This window comes from Thunnus maccoyii, chromosome 22 (assembly GCF_910596095.1).
Source record: "Thunnus maccoyii chromosome 22, fThuMac1.1, whole genome shotgun sequence".
In the NCBI taxonomy this organism is placed as follows: domain Eukaryota; kingdom Metazoa; phylum Chordata; class Actinopteri; order Scombriformes; family Scombridae; genus Thunnus; species Thunnus maccoyii.
Window position 1 is genome coordinate 2,809,630 of NC_056554.1, and position 22,206 is coordinate 2,831,835.

The following is a 22,206-nucleotide window of genomic DNA, read 5'->3' on the forward strand; positions in this document are numbered from 1 at the left end:
GCTAGCTCTGCTGACAGACAGAAAGCCCTGTTGTCATGGTTACCTCCAGGGAGGGCAGTGCTTTTCTCCGTGTGAAATGGGAGGGGTGTGGATGCTCACAGCCTGGGCACTGGTCTCTCGCAGAGTGTTAGGGGGGGGTTTGCATTATTGATACAGCTCGTCACACTCCACAGATGAAGATAGTGACTTTGTAAATGAATGTTTGATGTAATGTGTCGGTGGAGGAGCTATAGGGCTGTGCTTTGTCACGCTTGGAAGGTTCGATGAAGTTTTGAAGTAACGTGGCTGTCTAGACACAATATTGTTACAGAAGGACCCACATCACATTTGTATGCTTGACACATACTGGTGCTACTTTTTATTTCACTTAACTCCATCCTGATGTTTCTTTTTAAACACTGATGAAAGACGCAATGACCTCCATCTTGACTAAGGTTCCTTTATTTATTTTTATTTCTAATTTCTATCCTTATTTATTGCCAGCAATAACATGACTCACCCCAAGAAAGACCTGTCAGAGCAGCTTTTCTGATCTGCACAGCACATTCAAAACAGTTCCCCATCAAAGAGAGTGACAAACTGACTAAGCTTCTTATAACCAGGAGTTATGAAACATTTTCTGTAGGACACTGGCTGCCACAATTTTCCCTTTCTCTCCAATGTTAAGTGTTTTCCATTCAAAAGACTCACTTGTCTGAGAGTCATGTTTGGTCTGAGTGCCACTATAGCAACCCGCCAGTTTGCAGAGAGATGATTAGGGCAAGGTCTTGCATAATGACTCGTCAACTCTGGAGGGAATGTGGGGATATTATCAGACAGGCCTGATTGTGGTAATGGCTGCTTTGTACAGTGCTCCTAGAAAACAATGCTTACCCTGTAAGACTATGTGAGATTGTATGAATAAGTCTTTCCATGGCTTACTCTATTTTCTGTTCTATTCTATTTTATTGTAACTGAGACTGCTTGACTTTTCCATGATTTTAGTCTTAATAAATTAACATTAAACTCAACAATAAGCAGCAAAATAAAAAAAACAGTACTTAGAGCCTTAATAGGGCCGTAGCCAGGATCCCCCCCAACACCCTCCAAGACATCAAGAAGAATTGTTTAGATTTTTCACATTTTGTTTGTTTATTAAGCAATTAAATTATGTTATATCTGTATTATATCAATTACATCTGCATGTTTTAGTTAAATATAACGGTTCTTTCACTGAAAATTCTCTGAAAATCGACAACTACTTATAAACTCGATTAACGAAACTCTAATTAAAATAACTATCTAAGAAATGTCTCTCTATTATCACTATGACTACTACCAGATTAAATCGTTCTTTTCAGGAAACTTTGTAAAATTACTGGAAAATGATGGCCTATAAAATAAAGCATCATCCTTTTATTTCCCACTTCAAGGATGAAAACTATTATTTTATCCAAAAAGTTTCCTTTTATATTTTAGGTAGACTTTGAACCATGACAGTACAATCTTATGCCTAACAATGTACCAGCACACAAGTAATATATACAGTAACATATAATTAATATGTACACCTAATGGCGTGTCCAAACTTTGATGTGGGTGTCAGAAATCCTGACAGATGTTTAGCTGAAATGGCCATGTGCACTGGATGTGCCGATTGGGGTAGTGACTGATAAAACTGCTACTTTTCTGGACAGTAGATGCAGTTCAGTGCTGGCAAATACAACAGTGGTGTATCCCAACAAGTTAACACGCATCAACCGGTGATGGCGTGTGTCAAGATGCTGACATTATACAGGCTTACAAAAATAAAAAGGGTGCTGTTATGACATGTGTCATATGCCGCCAGTGTGCGTTGCCCTTTAGAGTTGTGACTTGGGATCAAGCCCACAATGTGATCACTTTATCAAAGGAGTACTCTGACATTTTGTGAAATCGCCCAGAAGTCAGATGACAAGATTGAAATCATATTCATTTATGTGCATCCAGTACAGAGAAAAGGCCAGGAAGTGTTTAGTCTATCGCAAACACTTGCGATAGCAGGGGGAAACTGCTAGCCTTAAGGAACTGAAAGTGACACTAAATGGTAACTTCAAGCAATAAACTTGTACCTTATCTGATAGTAACACTGTCTAAAGAGCAAGGATGGATTACCAACAGAGCTAAATGCCAGGGAAATACCCAGGGCCCCCAGACCCCCAGGGACCTGGTAAGCTCCAAATTTATTGGGTTCAGATTTATTGCAAATTGCGTAATATCAACTGAAATTATACATGTTCTGATTTATTACCTGTCATCTCTACCTGTCTTTTGAAAGGCCAAAAAGCATGTTGCCAAAGGGCCCTTTCCTGATTGCTAACGGGGTGTTTTTCATAGTTTGAATTTCCAACAAAAAGCTCATGAATGTAATACTTTTTGGTGTAAAACACATTTTAGATGACAGATCATCCTTGATCACAACAACAAGGACAGTTTCTAAAACGGTCCATGTATACAACTGCTCTAACTTTCTTGAACAGGCTTCAAGTTGACTTGACTGCAAGTTGACTTTTGTAATGTAAACCTAAAAATTTACAGTGTGTGTAAAACATGGAGAATCATCAATGCAGTCCTTTGAGGTGATTATATCTGTGGTGCAGAAAGCTCTGGTATGATAGGTAGTGATGCAGTGCAGTTCTCTGCAGCAGCCAGACAGCAGCTGACTGCAGGTCAAACACAAACATCAGAGCACAGCTATATGTATGTGTATGAAGGAGACATTGCTGCTGCAGTGTCACTGCTCATTTTATACATCATCAGTGCCGCATCCTTCACTCTGATCTCCCAGAAAATGTGAGCAGGTTGATGCTGTAGATTACTGAGTGACAGACTGTGATGAGGGAAAGGACAGACCACACTTCAACTTTGATATCCGAAAAAGCTGGCGAATGAGAATTTTAGGCAAACTGCGACCTTGGCAGCAAATAAGAGATCTTTGCTCAGCTCAAAAATAAACACACTGTCGCTGACCCCTGACCTCCCTGTTGAAGGTGGTTATGCAGTTTGAATGCAGTATAAAAAAGCATCACACAGTGTTTTTCCACAGCAGGAGCAGAGAGCTGGGAGCTTTGAACAAGCTGTGTGTGAGCCAGGATTTAGCTTTAGCGAACGCACCAAGAGGAAAATGCTGAATCATTCTGCCTCCTTATAGTCCTGGTCTGTTTCCAACTGCAGCTCTCTCAGCATCCAAAAACAGGGGACATGTCCTTCACTAAGCACGGACACACACATCGTTGTGCACAAAGGAAAAGCGTATATGGCTGACTATGGCTGTACTGTTTTTGTAGATGATTTATTGTGATGTTATGATCATTGCAAATTTAGACCTTTAAGAAACCAAATTTTCCACAAATATATGACTCTTCCTGGACCAACTCTAACTTAACCTTTTGTAATATATAGACTCTATTGTTTGATTTTCTTCATTGATGTGCATGTGTGCATATGTGTGTGTATGTATATGTACGCATGGGTGTGTGTATATACTGTATATGTATATAAATGAGAAGATGGGTGTTACAGTAATATGGTGTGCCGATGACAAAGGCGTAGACAAGTGTTTGTGAATCTAGCTAGGATTGAAAACATTGGATTTCTGAGATATTCTGGATATGATGGAAGGCTGCTTTGGAGATGCAGCTGATGGGCTAATTAGAAATTCAGGTCAGCATCAGTAACATCAACATTTTGACTTGGTCAGTGCAAAGGGACTGGGACTCCAAGTAAGCACAGACCTGTTGCCTCTGAAACTTTGCACCTAATACTGGGAGTTTAGTCCTTTTGTTGTTCAGTTGCAACAGTGACGGAAAAGCGCTCATACTATCAGGACATAGTGATATGTACTATCAGGACATAGTGATATGTAGAGTGGTGTATTATCTGCATAGTCATGTAAACTGATCATCTGTTGTGCTGATAAGAGAGCCAAGCAGAAGCATATACAGAATAAACTTTAGACGTCTAAGAATGGATCCTTGTGGGACTCCATACAGCATGGCAAATTTACTAGAGCTGAAATCCCCAAGAGCAATTGTGAAGGTCAGTGTCAAATATAGAATCTGAACCACTTAAAAAGAACGTACTACAGATTATTTTGTGGGATAAAGGTTCAGACAGATGAACATCATTTTATTTATTTTCATTACAAATTTTCATAAAACTTTGTGCACTTAGTTCATCCTCAGATCATCTATTTTAGGCTTTTGCATTTCTTGGAATGAGATTTAGCTTAAAAAGTACAGAGCAGAGTGTTTGGTCAGAGACTGGCTGTGTTTGATTCTATGTCAGGTTAATGGCTTTTTGCCAAAAGGTCAAGAAGATGACTCACTTATCATTTAAAATCAATTAAATAGGGATTGCTTTGATCAAAAATGTGACTCATTCACCTTGAATGCCTAAATTATGTGATTATCATACTACTTGAAAGCCAATGACAAAATGTACATATGGTTTAGACATTATGTAGATAACGTGATTTTGAAAATGTATTTCTTTTGTGTCTTTTCCAGTCGGACAGTAACACCAGTTTCCTGCGAGCGGCGAGGGCAGGGAACATCGACAAGGTTTTGGAATATCTGAAAGGAGGGGTGGACATCAGCACCTGCAATCAGGTAGGAGACAGAGAACATGACCTGCATAATACACAGCACCCCCCACACACACCCACTTACACTAAGGCTGTACAATATACAAAAAAATAATTTTTGACATAGGATGTACTTTGATTAGAGTGTGGCAAAAGTGGAAACACTTCTGTAAACATGATGGGAGGCTTCCCTACAAGCCTATTTCAGGACACTACAGTATAAACCTATACCAACTACTAATATTATTGATCCAAATAATTAATTTTAACATTTGTCCTCCACGCCAAGAATTTGGTCAAGCTCAAGAAAAACACAAGTTACAAGAAATAGTGAGTTTTAAACGTTCTTGCACAGTGAGGTTTGGTTGCTGCACTAATTGATTTTGATGGCTACTTGGGAACAGACTGAAAACACAACATGGATGGACAGTGTTGTCACCTTATACTTTTTCATGAACATATTAGCAAGCAGTTGCCTATTTACACATCGAGCAGGCATGAAGCAACACTAGCATTCACTTGAAGTTGTGTTTCTGGTCTCCATTGTCAAGAATTTCATTATACATTTTTCTTTTAGCCCTGGTTTGGTCTCCACCAATTTCTCAGAAGTTCATGTCTGACTCATTAGTTACTAAATACTCAACTATATTCACCAACTTTTTCTGTCTGCTGTTTGGTGCTGGGCATAGTGTACAGTGGGTTTATCAGAGCTTTTTTACAGAAAACAGCTGCCTGCTGCACTAGAATTGCTGGGCCATAAAACCAAATCAATGATCTAAAAGAGGCTAAAAACCTTTGATCTGAGGGGACCTGCAGAGTTGGGTGATCATTCTCTGTGTGTTCTTCACCATGAGTGGCACCTTTCACATTCTATATAATCATTTTATTCATTGTTAATATAAAAATATTGTATAGTGCAGCTTTAACTTCCTTGTTAAGTGAGTCCAGTGGTTCTTGCAAACAATTTGGCATACACTGTGTTGAGTGAGGTAGCTTCATGCTAGTCACTCATTGCCAGATTATTTCCATGTGTGTAACTACTGATCCAGGCGTAAAGTCTGGCTGAGCCCACTGTAATTTTGCACACAGGTGCAAAAACATTCAGGGTGTTTTTTTTTCCTCAAACCGCTCATCAGAGAGTGGTAATCTCACAGCTGCCTTAACAAGAAAATGTGGAGTTGAAATTTTAAGGTGGGACTTTTTTCACACCTATGTAGCAACTGGTGGCAAACAAACATTACTTTTAGATAGTAAACATATGCTTTCGATATTATTGAAAAAATCCACAGAATGTATTTGCTTCTTTTCTGCTGTTTGCTCATGTTTTACGCTTTTAATCTGCATATAGCCTACACATACTAAATTCTTACATCCCAGTAAGGGAGAAGACTGTGTTCGATAAGAGAGAGTTTCTTTATTTAGGCCACTCATTATCTAGTCTCCTCTAAGCCCATTAGCATTCCAGCTATGGACGAACGGGGGCAGTGAGACCTGATATGTCAACAGTCCTGTCCTGGCAACAGTCATAATGACCAGCCTGGTACACAAAAGTCACATGGAGTGGTAATGTAAGATTTGCTGGTGGCTCTGTGGTGTGTGGAGACTTTTTTGTCATTACATACATGTGGTTGGAATGATGTTCATTACTTGTGCCCTTGATGATATTTTGAGCTCCTGTATTTGTATGTCTTTCTCTCAAGCTATGTTTCTGTTCCACTGTCAAGTAAAGTTTGACCTAGTTTTGAGAGGTTGGCAAAAAACAAAAATGCAAATGAGGAATTTCTCTGATGGGTAAAGGTAAACAGTAAATATCAATCATCAATCATGACATTAAAGTTCATTATTTATTGAGGCAATTGTACTTTTATTTAAATGTTGTATTTAACTTTTTTAATACCAAAAAAAGAAGGGGGGTTCAAGCACCTCTCATGGTCTTCATTGGCAGCTGGAGTTTGCTCAGTCGCCATGAGGTTTCAAAATCTTGAAATCTTGATCTTGAAATCTTAAAAATGTTTAAAAAAAAACGAAAACTTAGCAAACTCCATCCACCAAATGTACTGCTGACCAGATTTATTTTAAAGTTGTCAGTTCAAAATCAAATTCGAATGAACAAGATTTAATACATAACTCTTTCGAATCAATTCAAACACAACCTACTTAGCCTAATCCTAAACTAATGTTATGTTATAGAACTGACATCTTTCTCTTCATTTGCAGTGTCTCCACTGCTTCACTTGTGTGAATTCAGATTTGTTGTTGTGGTAATGTTGCTGTCAGAGAGTAGCATTTCTAAAGGCAGCAAATTGCCTCAAATTGAAAAGATCATGATTATGATCATTTTCATCAAATTACTCCCAGATGTTTGGTGTTGTGGTTATCCATTTAGTTTGGTTCACTAGTTCCTCTGCCCTGAATTAACAAAGAGAATAACAATAGCCTAATTGGCTGAGGTCAACAGGACATGCAATAGATCTGTGTGACATTTTACAAACGCCTCCCTGCTGGAATACAAGGCACGACCTGTTGCACTTTTACATAGTGGATTTTTAATTCAATATACTGAATATAGTGTGTAATTTTACACACATTGCAATGGCAGTTCAAATTTTGAATAGAAAGCAGCCGCCAACTAATCCATTTTAGAATACATTAAGGCCTTAACAAAAGCTAAATAATAAACATAGCACAAAAAGTAAGGAAATTTGTGTTTGGTAGATTATTTCTTTGTTGTAACAATGCTTCTTGGCAATAAATATACCGTTGGAAAGCCTGTTAATTTCCCTTTTAAATGGTTCCACATTTGTAAGGAACATGCATTTGTGGGTTGAGCAGCAGAGCTGAGTATGTGGGTTGCGCCCATGAAAAACTTGCCAAATCTTCTCTGCCAATGTTGTGCATGCATTCTCCTAAATACAAAGACACAAGACACACAAACAAATGGCAAAGCAGAGAGGGACTTTACTGTGCATGAACGCGGTCATTTCTGTGGATGGATGTGTATGTCCAAAAATGCCATAATTACATTATTCAAAATTCTATCTTGTACATGATTTCAGAGTGGATTTTCATGATCAATAATGATTGCCAGTGTTGTTGTGGGTACATTAAGACTTGGGGAAACCAACCATTAAGATAAAAAATGTAGGCTTTTCCACTCTGTACATAAAGTTGTCAGATGGTAAAGAGGTTATTGATATGTTTGATAGTGAGAGCTCCTTGAGGTCTTTGTCACACACACATGTGCAAACAGCTATCACTCAATTCTATAAAAAAGACTTGAAACATCAGTCAAAACCTACAGTTGCACAAAAAGACACCCATGGGACTTTAATGGCTCCATTACTGTGATGGAACCACTGCCTGCTTAGCACCAAACAGCAGACTGACAAAGTTAGCGACTAGCTCGTGAACATAATGGAGTATATAGCAGCTAAAGAGACAGCTATTTTTCTCAGGAATTGGTGGAGACCAAAACAAAATTAAAAGGACAGTGAATATTGGACTTACATTCATCAGGTGGACATTAAATTGACTACAAATGAATGCCAATGTTGCTTTTTGTCTGCTAAGTGTGCATATATGCAGTTGTTTGCTATAGCTAGCATGTTAGCTTATGATTTAAGCTAATAATAACCCAGATATTGTGTTTTCTCTGCCCCCAAGTGGCCAAGTAAATCAAATAATGCAGCTTAAAACCATAAATTGTAACCCCAAAGCTGATAGTTATATGCTATTAGCTATTATATGCTAGTTAATGGTTCAAGGAATAGAACAAATAATTCTGTAGTTCTATATAGCATTTCCCTGTGTCATTTTTTGGCTCATCTGTGAGTTTATTTGAGCAGAACATTTTAATTTAGCACCATGCTAATTGTCAATAACCTTTAACAGTTCCCTGAAAATGCTGGTGAGTCTTTGAACTTTCATAATGGGCATGAGTGTTTTGCCGTTGCTCTGATGCTGATTATAGCACAACAGCATACAGCACTGATGAACTGGTATTTACTCTGAGAATAACAGGCTCGCTCCCCTGAGACAAATCCACTACTACTGTATTAGATTTCCAGCACATCACATTTGCATTGCATTAAAATCGCTGCATGGTGTAATAGATCTAACAGATAATTGGGAATCGCCTCCTAAGTGATTGTTCATATGGGCTGACAGAATGAGGTAACAGATATTATGGATGGGCAAGTGGGCGGACAGGCCATGGTGCATGATAAAGAGGTTAGTGCCTTGCTGGAGGTGAATGGAGAACATGATGAGGTGTGTACAAAGACGAATAGGGCTCCTGAGGGTTGTGGGGGAGTGGAGGCCATTATGTTCCATATTAGAAAAAACCTGAAAACTAATCAGAACATGTGTTTTTTGCATACAGAGAATGCACTAATTTGTAAGTAATCAACGTGCAGCATACTTGAGATGTGGGATATACTTAAAAAAGTTCCTCCCTGACCATAATGGAAGAATATGGAGTTAAAATTTTAACTTTATTTCTTCCAACATCCAACTCTGTCTGTTGTTGTCCTTTGGGACAAAAGACACAGGAACTCGTTCATCTCTGCAGTCTCATATCTGCAGTTCTCTCATGGGAGAACAGTGACAGGTGTTACTTCAAACAGGCTGCTGATGCTTGTTCTGAGATAAAGAAACGTGTCTAACAAAAGCCAGAGAGGGTGGCATTACTGGTTGGTCCGTCCTGCTGTTTCATAGTGTCCTGCATTTTATTTTCATTATTTAAACTAAGGTACTTTAGGTATTATCTTTATCTTTTGGATTTGTAGATGATTGCTCATCACCATTTTTGTCGCCATTTTTCTTTTTATTGGTGAAGCCAGATAGCTAGCTCTGTAGTGGTCTACAAAAATGTTTTTCTAACCAGGGACAACAGCCTGGACCCAGGTAAGTAATTTCCAAGGCCAAGCAAGAACATAAGAAATCTCTCAGATATTAATATTAGATATTAAGATATTAATGAGGTTAAACTTGACAAAATATCCACTGAGAATCAACTATAGTCAACCAGATGTATGCCGGATCAATCAGTGAACTCTTTAACTGAGTTGTTAGATACTGCATATTTCTTTCCTTTAAATTTACACATTTTAATGGAAATTTGGCAACATTTCCAGAACAGCTGTCATTTCTCAAATAAATTCTAATTCAGCCATGATTGACCATAGTAAGCCAAGTGAAAGTTATGGTGTTTCCAGTGTTTACTTAAAAAATACCAATTGCAAGACAGAACACAGAGGCATAGATCAGTTGTCCATATGGACTAGCCATCCAGTAAAGCCTTGCAAGTTCTCCTTTTAAAATGAAAACCCCACAACAAATAGCATCTGCAATAAAGAGAATAAAGGCTTCACTCTTCTGTTCGTTGAACAAGTCATTTAGATACAGTGTTACCAACACATTGGCTTTAATTTTAGGGTGGTACAAGGCCAGCTAGGGGAAAGCAGGTGCATGTAAACTGAAATACATACTCTGATTTGCATCTGTACTTCAGAGCGATGCAAACTCAAGCACAGTCAGCTGATTCTAGCACAAGCATTCATTCTCTTTGGAATCCCACAGGGTGCCTCTGTAGGGACCCTATGAGTCTAGTGGGACTGTCGGCCCCTGGGGGCTGTGTGATGAGGCAGTCACGGAGGAAATTACTTATCGACTCAGCGGCTCTTTTCAAACTGCAACCTAATGCTCAGACTGCTGAAAGGGTTATTGAATCAGTGCTGGGTCACTTAGAAGAGGAGAGGGAAACTAGGGGAACCTCGAGCCCTATATTCACCTCCACACTGCTGCTTAAAGGCATGAAAGAAAATGGAAGGCTGTTAGTAGAGCAGCACTTTGGCTGTTTAACTGCTTCGGAAATCTTACACATTTAAAACAACACTGATCAATATATTTAGATCAAACCTGACTGCAGTCCCCCTCAGCTACAGAGCTTTTAAGGCTGTTTTAGCCTGTTTTGGTTTTCTGGCTCACAAACTTTGATTTCATCATCATTTCCAGCAGCAGCTGGCAGCATGTTTTCAGCAGAAAGTGGAACAACTAGGAGCTAAACAGCCAGATATTTTTCTCAGAAGTGGGTGGAGACCCAAAACAGAGCTGAAAAGAATGAATATCGGACTTAGGGCAGGCAGACACAAGTATGGCTCCAAATTAATGCTCATGTTGCTCTGTGTCTGCTAGATGTGTAAATTGGCAATTGTTTGCTTATTGCCTCTGTCTCATAAATTAGCATAAATCCAGTTTACTTTATTAAAACCAAAAGTACGTTGAAATGTCGCTCCACAGCTGCACCCCATACATTTCCATAAACCCTTTCTACAAAAAGTTGAGTATGAACGTTAATTCTTGGAAACAGTAGTTTGACAGAAGCGTCGTAACTTGAGGTCTATTACTTCATCAACCATCTCCATCTATCTCAAGTTTATTCCCTCACATGATGTCTGTGAGTCATCTCGCATCCGAGCAAGCGCCTCTTACCTTCTCCCTGCCAACCATGCAGCACCTGACACCCAGGAGCCCAATACAGATATTAATAGAGGTCATGAGTGATTTACAACTTGAAACTTCAAGCACCAGTTTGTATTACCATGTATTAGGTTTAGGAGAAGTCATTTGTCAAATAGTATTTTGGCATTTGGATGAAATATACCTCCTTTAAAGACAAGATTCTGTGGGCTTTTTGAAATGGTTTTCTGGGTCTTGTGCTATGTTAGAATGAATTCCCAATATCTATTTATGGTCACACCTGTCACAAATCAATGCCAAATATAACAATATTTGATTATAAGAGATCAGTACAACACCTTAGAATGGAAAATAAGAAGATGTTTGCTTGACCTGCACATACACACACAAAGGCACACAAACAACTATTTATAACTCCATTTTCAGCACTGGCTCAACTGCACGACAGTAGTACAGTGTACATGGCTCAACATCTGACCCAACTTTGATATCTGGCTTTGATATCATTCTGTCTGTCCCTCCTGCACATGAAAGAGTGAAGGGCAGTGGTTCACATGTAGAGATGGAAACAGAGAATGAAAGCAAGGTTCAGGTAGTTATGGACCTGGAGGAGGAGGTAAACCCTCCTGTTTCTATTTGGATCTTTCTTTATACTCTGTTATTGTTGGGTCGCTGCACTTTGAGCCTGACATTTCCTTCCTCTTTCCCCAGAATGGTCTTAATGCACTGCACCTGGCAGCCAAGGAGGGCCATGTGGACCTGGTCCAGGAGCTGCTGGACAGAGGAGCCGCAGTGGATTCTTCAACAAAGGTAGGATATCTCAGCTTCTCACTGAGTAAACTTCAGTTCCTGAAAAGAAGGAACTGGAAACTCCTAAAGAGGAGCTGTGCACACAGTACACAGCTATTTCTAGTGTGTTAATTAACTTGAGTTTTTCTAACATTTGGATTTAGCACTGTTGGCTGGAAGATTTTTTAATGTGATATGACTATGTACAACTACCTACAACTATATAATATATATACATCTATGCTAAAACCCCTAATATAACAGATATAACTGCTGGTTGTGGCAGCATACAGCTTCTGGTTTTTGACCCTTACACTTTGTGATTACAAGTTTGATTCTTGACCTACAACTACATGACCTACAACTTTCCTCAAACAAACAAGCAACAAAATCTGTGTCAAATTTAAGAGATCAATTTGAACTTGTGAATGCACCATGGCGTAAAATATAGGAAATATTTAGTTAATGGGGTTATGATGGGTGATTTTAATGAAAAAATGTGAATAAAACATGTCAAATTAGAATATTATATCCATTTATTGTCGTTGACAGCACTGAAAATAAAGACTGTGTTCTATTTGTCCTGTTCAGTCATACAAGCCCTTCAGTGGGTCCAACATTACAAACTGATCTCATGCAGTGAGAACACTGAGTTTGAACAGTCAAACACTGTTCAAACTCACAAAGCTTTATAGTAACTTTGTTCACTGGGAAGTTCTCCTAGGTGTCCAAAGATGTCAATGTCACAACGTGTATAATAAGACATAAGAACATACATACAGAAGCTATTCAATATTGTGGAACATCACGTCACAGCTGAACTATTAAAAATTCAAAGATACCATCTTTTAATAAGGTTAGGTCATGAGGACGGGGAAAATGCTGATATGAAGTGTGGTAACTTGTATTAGCAGTTGTTATCGTATAAGTCAGTGCTTCCTCTAATTGTCCTTTTGTGTTTTTCATGAATCCAGAAAGGAAACACAGCACTTCACATAGCCTCTCTAGCTGGTCAGGCTGAAGTTGTGAAGATCCTGGTCAAACGAGGAGCTGACATCAATGCACAGTCACAGGTGAGCGTCTGTACTCTGCTGGTGATGTTGTTACTGTCGCCCTTTTAAAAAGTCTTTGACAACAGCACCTCTTGTGTTAAGCACCACTAATATTATGTTAGAGAGCCAGAGTTTTAGTTTGGGCCATGTTTTGTTGAGTAAATGTAACTTCTTGTATTTGCTTGTGTGCTGAAGAATGGATTCACTCCACTGTACATGGCTGCCCAAGAGAATCACCTGGATGTGGTGCGATACCTTCTAGAGAATGGAGGCAACCAGAGCACAGCCACAGAGGTGAGAGGAGTGTGTGTGTGTGTGTGTGTGTGTGCAAGTGTGTGTGTGTGTGTGCAAGTGTGTACATGTGACACTTTAAAGGGGTTTTACTTTTAATACTATGTTTATGTGTGCATTTGCTATCTTTACGAGAGTGAGAAAAGAAGATGCATATCAATCTCTAGTCTATGTGTTAAGAACAAAACAGGAGTCAGGACATGGTTAGCCTAGCTTAGCTTAAAGACTGGGAGCCAGGGCAAAAACTAGCCTGACTCTGTTTCACATTAAAAAATAAACTTAACAACACCCTGAAAGCTCACTAATTTAACACATACAGACATTAGATTAATGTTTATCTTTTATTTCCCAAAATGTTGAACTATTGTTTTCAGAAGATGACCACATAGGACTCTACTATGGCGTCATGCAGCTAATTAGGATCTGGCCTAGAGAGCTCTCACTCATTTGTTCTAGTGACAAAGAACAAATACTTCTCCATTCCCTAGACTGGTTGAGTTAATCAAACTCTGATACCTTGTAAGACAAAATTTGCAAGTGGTTTTTAAAGGCCCGTACTCTTCCTCTTCCTCCTATTCATCCTTTTCTCTTAGATTTATCTATTCTTCACTCATTCTATTAGGGCTAAATAAATCAACAATCACATGTAAATCAATTTTGTACACTACAGGTAATGTTAATGAAGCTGTTTTTATCATTTCTTTGTAGCAACAAAAAAAGCATAGTAACTGTTCAAAAGTAGTCAGGTACCACTGCTGTAGTGATTACTGTAAATTGTCAAAACAGTGGCTGCTTCCATTATTTACTGCAGAGGGCAGGCCTTTATTGGAAACAGGTTTATATCAGAGACAGGTTTTTATGTGTAATTTCCCTTGTTTAATAAGTGTGCTTTATTATTTTTTATAGATATTTTATTTTCCGCTCCTGTTTTAATTGTTCCTGTTTTAATTTGCTGTTGACGGTAACTCAGTGCTTCCTCCATGTTTACCTGTTGTCTTGATAAATTCAGTATAATGTAATAATGTTAATTTCCACAGCACTAATTCTATCAGTGAAACAACAGAGTTTTTTTTTTCTTATATAACAGAAATGCTGTTTTTACAGTTATTTCCACTCAGTTACTTTGTTCATTTTTGACCGCTGTCGTCAACTAAGCTTCTTGCATGGATGTCTTGCATTAAAAACCATCTAGCTAATCCACATAATCCCTACCTCTCCTGATAGACTTTTAACTTTAAATATAATATAATAATATGTTAATACACAGGAAGTGTTGAGTTTCACAAAAGACAGCAAAGTAGAAGCAACTGGAGATAACTAGTGAATGAAACAGTATTTGTGTTAAGATGAGAGTTGCACTGATGGATTTAGAGCTGTAGAAATGTACATTAATGCTGAATTCACCACCTGAGCCACTATAGTACAGGTAATTCCAACCCCTCTCAATGTGTTCTTTCAATCCTTCCTCTCATCTGCCCTCTCCTCTCTGTCTTCACTCACCCAGGATGGCTTCACCCCTCTGGCCATTGCCCTTCAGCAGGGCCACAACCAGGTGGTGTCTATTTTACTGGAGAATGATACTAAAGGCAAGGTCCGCCTGCCTGCCTTGCACATTGCTGCCCGCAAGGACGACACAAAGTCAGCTGCCCTGCTCCTCCAGAATGACCACAACGCTGATGTCCAGTCGAAGGTATGTCAATGGCACTGTTTGAGCTCGGGTGTTAGCATGTGTGGAAGCTAATGTGGTGCTACGTGTTTGTGCTAATGTGTCCATACTGTGGTTATAGGGACTTTTTTGAAGCTAAAAAAAGGGATTTGGCTAGGTAGGATCTGGTGATATTTGAGGTACAGACTGCAGTAGGTAATGCATTGAAAACCAGTCAAGATTTCATGTAAACTTTGATGGTTTTAGCATACTAACATTGAGGTTATATATAGACTCTTTGGGTGGAAAGACCTTGTTTACATCTGCTGTTAAAATGTGATCTGTATTTAGGTTAAATTATCCTGATAATCAACAACCTGATCATGCTGTGCTCATTATATCCTGTCTTTATAATGACATGGTCTCACTTTTCTTGCACATTATGCAGAGCAGGCAAGTAGGTGGAAAGCTGGCGACAATTACGTAGAAGCTGATTTCACAGTACAATAGTGTGAACTTTTTATGTGTGGGCTGAGCTGTAGTTGTAGTATTGGCATTACCGCCAGTAGCGATGAAGTTTCTACCCACAGTAATAAACTTATAATAAACTTAATTTGTATAGCACCTTTTTTAACAATGTTACAAAGTGCTTCACAAAAGGATAAAGTACAATAAATAATAATAATAAAATAAAATTCCCACAGCAATAATGTTTTAAGAAGAGATTTAAAAGCAGTGATAGATTTAGCAACTCTAATCTCAGCAGGTAAGTCGTTCCAGAGTTTGGGGGCCTGGACTCCAAAAGCCTGATAGCCCTTTGTCACCAGTTGGGCTCTGGGAATGACCAGAAAGCCACTACCAGTCGATCTAAGAGGGCTAAGGGATTAGTAGATCTTTGATATAATTAGGGGCCTGGTCATAGAGGGAAGCCTGAGTAATACCTGTGTAGAGGGCATTACAGAGATCTAAACGAGAAAAAATAAAGCCATTGACAACCCTGTGTAAATCCTCAAAGAATAAGAAGGATCTATCTTTCGAAATTAACTTAAGTTGAAAGAAACATGACTGAACAACCTTCTTTACTTCGTCATCAAAACAAAGGCCAGAATCAAATAAAACACCCAAAATTCTTGCAGTTGGCTTAACGTTATGTGATAGGACTCCAAGATTGCAGACTATCTGACTGAAAGAATTGGGTGTGGCAAACAAGATAATTTCCATTTTGTCATCATCAAGTTTGAGGAAATTTTGAAAAGACTTGACACTTGAGACTTGATATCAGCAAGGCACATGGTAAATTTGGTTAGGCTGTTATCATTAGTGGACTATAATACAGGACATATAACTGGGTGTCATACATGTCAGCATGGTGTGTTCACACCAAACGCAAAGTGAATTTTTCACATGGTGTGATTACATACAAAGTTAATGCAAAGATGCAACGCAAGACCCTTTTAGAGCAACCCAACTTTCAAGACGCTGTAGCAGGATGGAGTGGTCTACTGTATCAAAGGTCACACTCAAGTCTAGCAGGACCAGAATGGAGCTTTCATCTTTATCTGCAGCAAGGAGTAAGTCATTTATCACCTTAAGTAAGGCCGTCTCAGTACTCTAAAACCAGACCGATAGTTATTGAAAATGCTGTTAAAATTCATATAAGCAATCAGTTGAGAGGCAATAACTTTCTCCAATACCTTAGATAAGAACAATATTTTATAAATATGTCGGTAGGCCTAAGTGCTGAGGGTGAGCAGGTCAAGATTAGGTTTCTTTGACATGGGTTGTACAACTGCATGTTTAAAATAAGAAGGAGAAATACCAGTGGCCAAGGAGCAATTACTAATTGATAAGATCCAGGGACTGATAGTGGGTAATACTTCTATTAAAAGTTTAGAGGGAATAATATCAAGCTGGGAAGAGGATTTAATATGAGAGACAGTGGTTTCTAGGGCTGAGAGGGAAAATGGCTAAAATTGAGTCAGCATTGCACAGTTTGGGGGGGGTCTGATTTTGAGAGGAGCAATATGGTCAAGGATCGAGAGGCATATATTGTTGAGAGAATTAGCCAAGGCATCAGAGCTTTGTTGCTGCATAAAAGAAGCTTAAGGTATTGGGGAAAGCTAGTTGCTTAAACTTAATCAAAGGCTACCCATAGCAGAGGTAGATCAGTAAAAGCTCATGTGAATGTTTTTTCTTACTGTCAATTGTAATGGATTAGGACGGCAATTGCTCAAGATAGGGGCACTAGATCAGAAAGTGTTCTGAAAGGCAAAACACTCCATACTTTGGCAAGTTTGGAAGAGTTGATGGAAGAAGAATGGGATCAGGCCAGACAGGATGGAAAATTAACTACTGAGATTACTAATAACATCTGACTTACTCTGGCTAGTTCTGTCAGCTCTGGAGTCAGTCTGGCAGATTAGATGCAGTTTTATCACACTGTGTTTTATTTATTACATATTTTTCCCTCTTCAGATCAAATATCCAGATACCAATCACAGCAGATGTGAATAGGGTCCATGTATCCATCAAAAAATATATGTATGCTATAGTTTATGACAGAAGACCACTAACTTGTCATGATTTACTTTTCCCCTGAAGCTGTGTATAGTGTGTTGGTGTTTCCATCTGTCTGTCTATGCATCGTTCTATTTCTCTCTTTCTCTCTGTCATTCAGTGTCTCTGTGCCTGCCACGTCACTCCTGGTCCTGCCACTAACTGGGTCTCTCCCTCTTTTTCCTTTCTCTCTTTAAATGCTTCTTGTCACACACTTCCCCCATCATCCCCTCCTACCTCGCTGCACCGGTGTCTAAGTGTAGCACTGTCCACTGCATGGAGTGTGCCACTGTCTGCAGGTTGTATGGTGGTGATATCAAAGGCTGCATGCAACTAATGGGGGGGGGGGTGGATGGATGGGGTGGTTACTTAAGATACAGTTACCTGTTGATGTTGGAGGAATCATTTTCAGTTGTGACTGTTTCTCTGATACCAGATAATGGCTTAAAGTGACGTGGCTAGAGTGACGATGATGAAAATGAACCCCTGAATGTTATTTCTTTCACAGCAACTATGTCTTGACAAAGAACCAATTATGTTGTTATGTAACAAAACACAGTGGAGGCTGGTCAGGGTATATGCATGCATTCAGTGTAATGGCGTTTGTGGTTTAGCTGTTGCAATGCAGTCCTTCTCATTATGACTCATATGAAAAGCTCAGAGGAGAACGGCTATAAATGGGAAAGAAAAAAGAAAGTCCAACAGGGAAGGAAACACAAGCAGAAACACAATCAGACAGCTTATAACAAAGTGTCAGGTACTCAGGTATGGCTAACCCAGGTTAGCCAAACTTAATGGGAAGAGAAAATAAGGTGAACGGTCACAATTTTTTCCTTTCAGCTGTGATGTATTTACTGTAGATTTGCACACACATTGTTTTCTTGTGTTTAGATAATAAAGCTGAAGTGTTAGTTTGTTTACAACCTGTCTGGTCATGTTACTGCTCGTGTTTCTTCCCCCAACATAACTGCAGCAATGTCACCATTTTCTGAAATCCCAAGACCCAAGTTGCAATACGCAGCAAAACCATTTAAATGTCTATTTGTGACATGTTAGAATGTAGTAGCATAAGTAGAGAAGAGTCATTGAGCCAGCACACTGTCAGTCACACAGCAATGGCTAACATTAGCCTTCATAAGCTACTGGTCATGCCAGACCAAGTAAGGCTGTAGAAGCAAAACCCCTGAGTGTGTTGAGTTGAACAAGGATTCATTTTATTCCGTATGAATTCAACTTCATTTTAAAGAGGAAGAATGTGTATTTTTTCTTTCAAAAGTTACACCGTCTGCCTTTAATGACATTCTGGGGACAGTTGGGAATAGTCTGACAATTGGAAAGAAGTGTTAAGTTTTCACCAAAACGATAATGACTAAACAGGCAAGGTACTCATGATTTTCTAGTGGAGAGTCTGTAACTTGGGTGCATTGTAAAGTATAGTGAAGCTTTTAGTGCTGAACTGATTTGTTAAAAAGGAGTTTATATGGTAGATTGAATTTACAACAGTAACGTAATTAATTAATCAAAGTAATTAATTAGATTAAGTCATTAATGTTGAACATTCATTAGTTCTAGCTTTCCAAGTGTGAGATTTGCTTCTTTTCTGTGTTGTACATAATTGCAAATTGAGTCTTTGAGGGTTTTGGCCTGTTGGTCGGACAAAATGAGCAACATGAATCACTTAAGGGCACTGGAAAATCATGATTTTATTATTAGTATTTTCTGACATTTTACAGACCAACAACTAATTGATGAATCTAAAGAATTCTTGACAGATTCATCTATAATGAAAACCATCATTAGTTTTAGCCTTACAAGGCCGTAGGCTTTGTTGTATGAACTTGATATCAGCTGCACTGGGAAAACGCATTTAAGACAAGTGACCCACCCCAGCCACGTCACTTGCCAGTATACTATGGGACTGTACATCTGCCTCTGAGCTGCTGTGCATCCGACTACAGCTCAGTAATGTGTCAAACAAGCCTAACTGAACCGATTTTTCCCTCCCTCATTCCTCCTGCTTCAGATGATGGTCAATAGGACTACTGAGGTATACACACGCTCCTTTAATTGTCCACAACTTCACTATACGGTCCCATCCCTTTGTTATTTCTTTTTCCTTTCCACCACCTTTGTTTCTTTCACTTCCACAGCACTGCATGGTGTAAATAAAGAATAATTTGGTTCATTTTACAGTTTCCACAGTTTCTGTTGGTTTGGTATATTAAGAGGCCAACATGCACGGCTGACAGGAATGGCCAAGCTACTGCCGTCTGTGGTCTGCGCTCCAGCACACACAGTCCTACACATAGTCTGCTTATCTTTAGATTTTGGCTTTGGATTTTTTTCATTCATACTCTGTCTGTGTGCATTTTCATTCTTTTTCAGTTTATGTCAATAGATCTGAAAGAGCCTTTTATTTTTGTCATATGTGACCCTCAGTACATTTAGAAATATCTCTAAACAACATCATGATTGAGATGTACGGTTTATTGATTTATTTTAAATGATAACATTTCCCCCCTGTAAGGTTTTGATTTGATGAATACTGTGCTGATGCATTTTTGGAACAGCTATGAATGTATATTGTCTAAATGTCTTGTAATTCTGTCTATTTATGTTGTGTTGCATGACTTATAGAGATGCGCTATAAACTTTGAACCAGAACTGGTTAAATAAGTGCCAATATTAGGTTTCACTGCTCCTATATGGAAGCAAAGGAATGCCTAAATTAAAATCAAATAATTTAATCAAGTTGAAATTTAATTTTCCATGATTGTGTATTAATATTTTTTAATTTAAATTTAAAAATCATTTTGTAAAATGAGGGTAAAAAAGTCATTTACAATGTATATTGAGTATTTTCATCCTATAACAGAGAAACGGGAGGCTTAAATTAAACTGATATATCTCAAGACACTTGTGGAGAGTTATGTAGGGAGGCTCATCTGGTGAATTTAAATACTTGGAGGGAGCTTAAATGGAAAATTATAGCAACGTGCTGTTGGACATCACAGATAACGGCAAAGTGGGGCCTGACCAGCTCAGTCAAGAAGTGCTAAAGAAAATGTGGGCCACTAATTGGCAATCATGCTCACATTCTCTGATAATGTCTGAGTAACTATTGTAGGGATGTGCTTGATGCCATTAAAGAAGTGTTTCATTATGATTTGATTCAATATCATTATCAAAATGGCTGTTAAGTATAGTGAAAATTATTCAATGGAGTTTTTCATTTAAATTTGGCTGAAATTATACTCAAACAAAAGTAAAAGTGAAAAATTTTTATTTTAGTTTTGTCATACATCATGTGCACACGACTGGAAAATTTAATTTCAAATTGATGAAATGATTTAATTTCAATATTGGCAAGCTTGGTCTTCCATACACCAGGTCCCTGATCAAGTACTTTAAATGCATGCTCGGCTAGACCTTCAAATTACTGGCATATTACTTTTACTCTTTTATTATTACATACAGTGTTAGTTAATAATGGCATGTTAAACTTATAAAGCTTTCAAAAATATTACCTGCTTGGCCAAAGACTTGGCATTGAATAGCATGTTGCATCCACGCTACCTTAATTTGCACCATTCAAAGCTTTTGACTGTGTAAAGTTTTTAAACCATCACGTTAGTCACTGTATTCTTCACACTTTTGTAAACAACTTTTTCACATTAAATCGGACCAACACTTACAGAATGGCAAGGTAAGGCAAGAATTTCACAACTACTACAACCTGCTCTGCAATCTCTAACTTTTCTCATATACTTCTCATTTCTAACTCTAATACTTCTATGACGTACAGTTAACATAGTGCACTTTGGTGTTGATCAGAAATATATCCTCCTCGTTATGTGCCACTTTATGATTTTACTATAATTTGATGATGTTGATTTTTGATAGTTACTGTAATATTGTTTGTCCATTTTCGTGTCAATCTTGATCTGTGTGTACTGTACGTCTCTCTGTTTTGCTTTTGATTTTGTGTTTTTCATTTCAAAATGGTTTTGGAAGCCAAGGAAAGGCCTTCTTTATTTTTGGTTCTATGATTGATAACCTGCATGGAAGTGACACATGTCTGAGTGTGTTTTTGGGGTTGTGTGTATGGGTGCTATATATTCTGACTTGCATTTTTTAATAACTGCTTATTTTCAGTGACATTTTCTTTTACTTTAATTTCAGTTGACTCTTCTTTCTATTGTCATGCTTGATGTGACTGCTGCATGCTGGGAAAGAGTAGAGGTCAAGAGGCACGAGTCAAAGTTTGAGGACATAAAGGAAAGGCTAACATCTGACCTCTCTCCTCCTCTCTGTCTCTCCCCTGTCTGTCTTCCAGAGTGGATTCACCCCCTTGCATATCGCTGCCCACTATGGGAACGTCAATGTGGCCACACTTCTGCTGAACCGAGGGGCAGCAGTTGACTTCACAGCAAGGGTAAGATACCACACCCACATACACACAAATAAGTAATTTGAGTTTTTTTCCTTAAAAATAATTATAATAATGACATCAATGGAAATATAGGCTATAGGTTAAATTGTTAGACACCTTTACAGACCAACTGAACATACTTGACTTAAACAAACACATTCAAATAGTCAAAACACAAGCAAATGAAAACATTTTCAGCACTGTAGGTCAAAATGACATCACTAGAGCTACCGTAATTCTCAATGACATCACTAGTGTTTTACTAGGGCTCTCTATAACATCTCTAGCTCTCATCGACATCAGTATTTTACAGTAGCTCTGTGAATCACCAAACCTCTACTGTAGGTCACAATGACAT

The 22,206-nt window shown here is 38.5% G+C and overlaps 1 protein-coding gene across 1 annotated transcript in view; it reads left to right on the forward strand.

Moving 5' to 3' along the window:
* The window catches only part of ank2b (ankyrin 2b, neuronal), a 215,058-nt gene that overhangs the window by 129,863 nt on the left and 62,989 nt on the right, over nt 1-22,206 (forward strand). The window contains exons 3-8 of the mRNA XM_042400881.1: nt 4,527-4,628; nt 11,795-11,893; nt 12,847-12,945; nt 13,120-13,218; nt 14,720-14,905; nt 21,753-21,851. Coding sequence (XP_042256815.1) covers nt 4,527-4,628; nt 11,795-11,893; nt 12,847-12,945; nt 13,120-13,218; nt 14,720-14,905; nt 21,753-21,851 — 684 coding nt within the window. The remainder of the gene's footprint in view (nt 1-4,526; nt 4,629-11,794; nt 11,894-12,846; nt 12,946-13,119; nt 13,219-14,719; nt 14,906-21,752; nt 21,852-22,206) is intronic.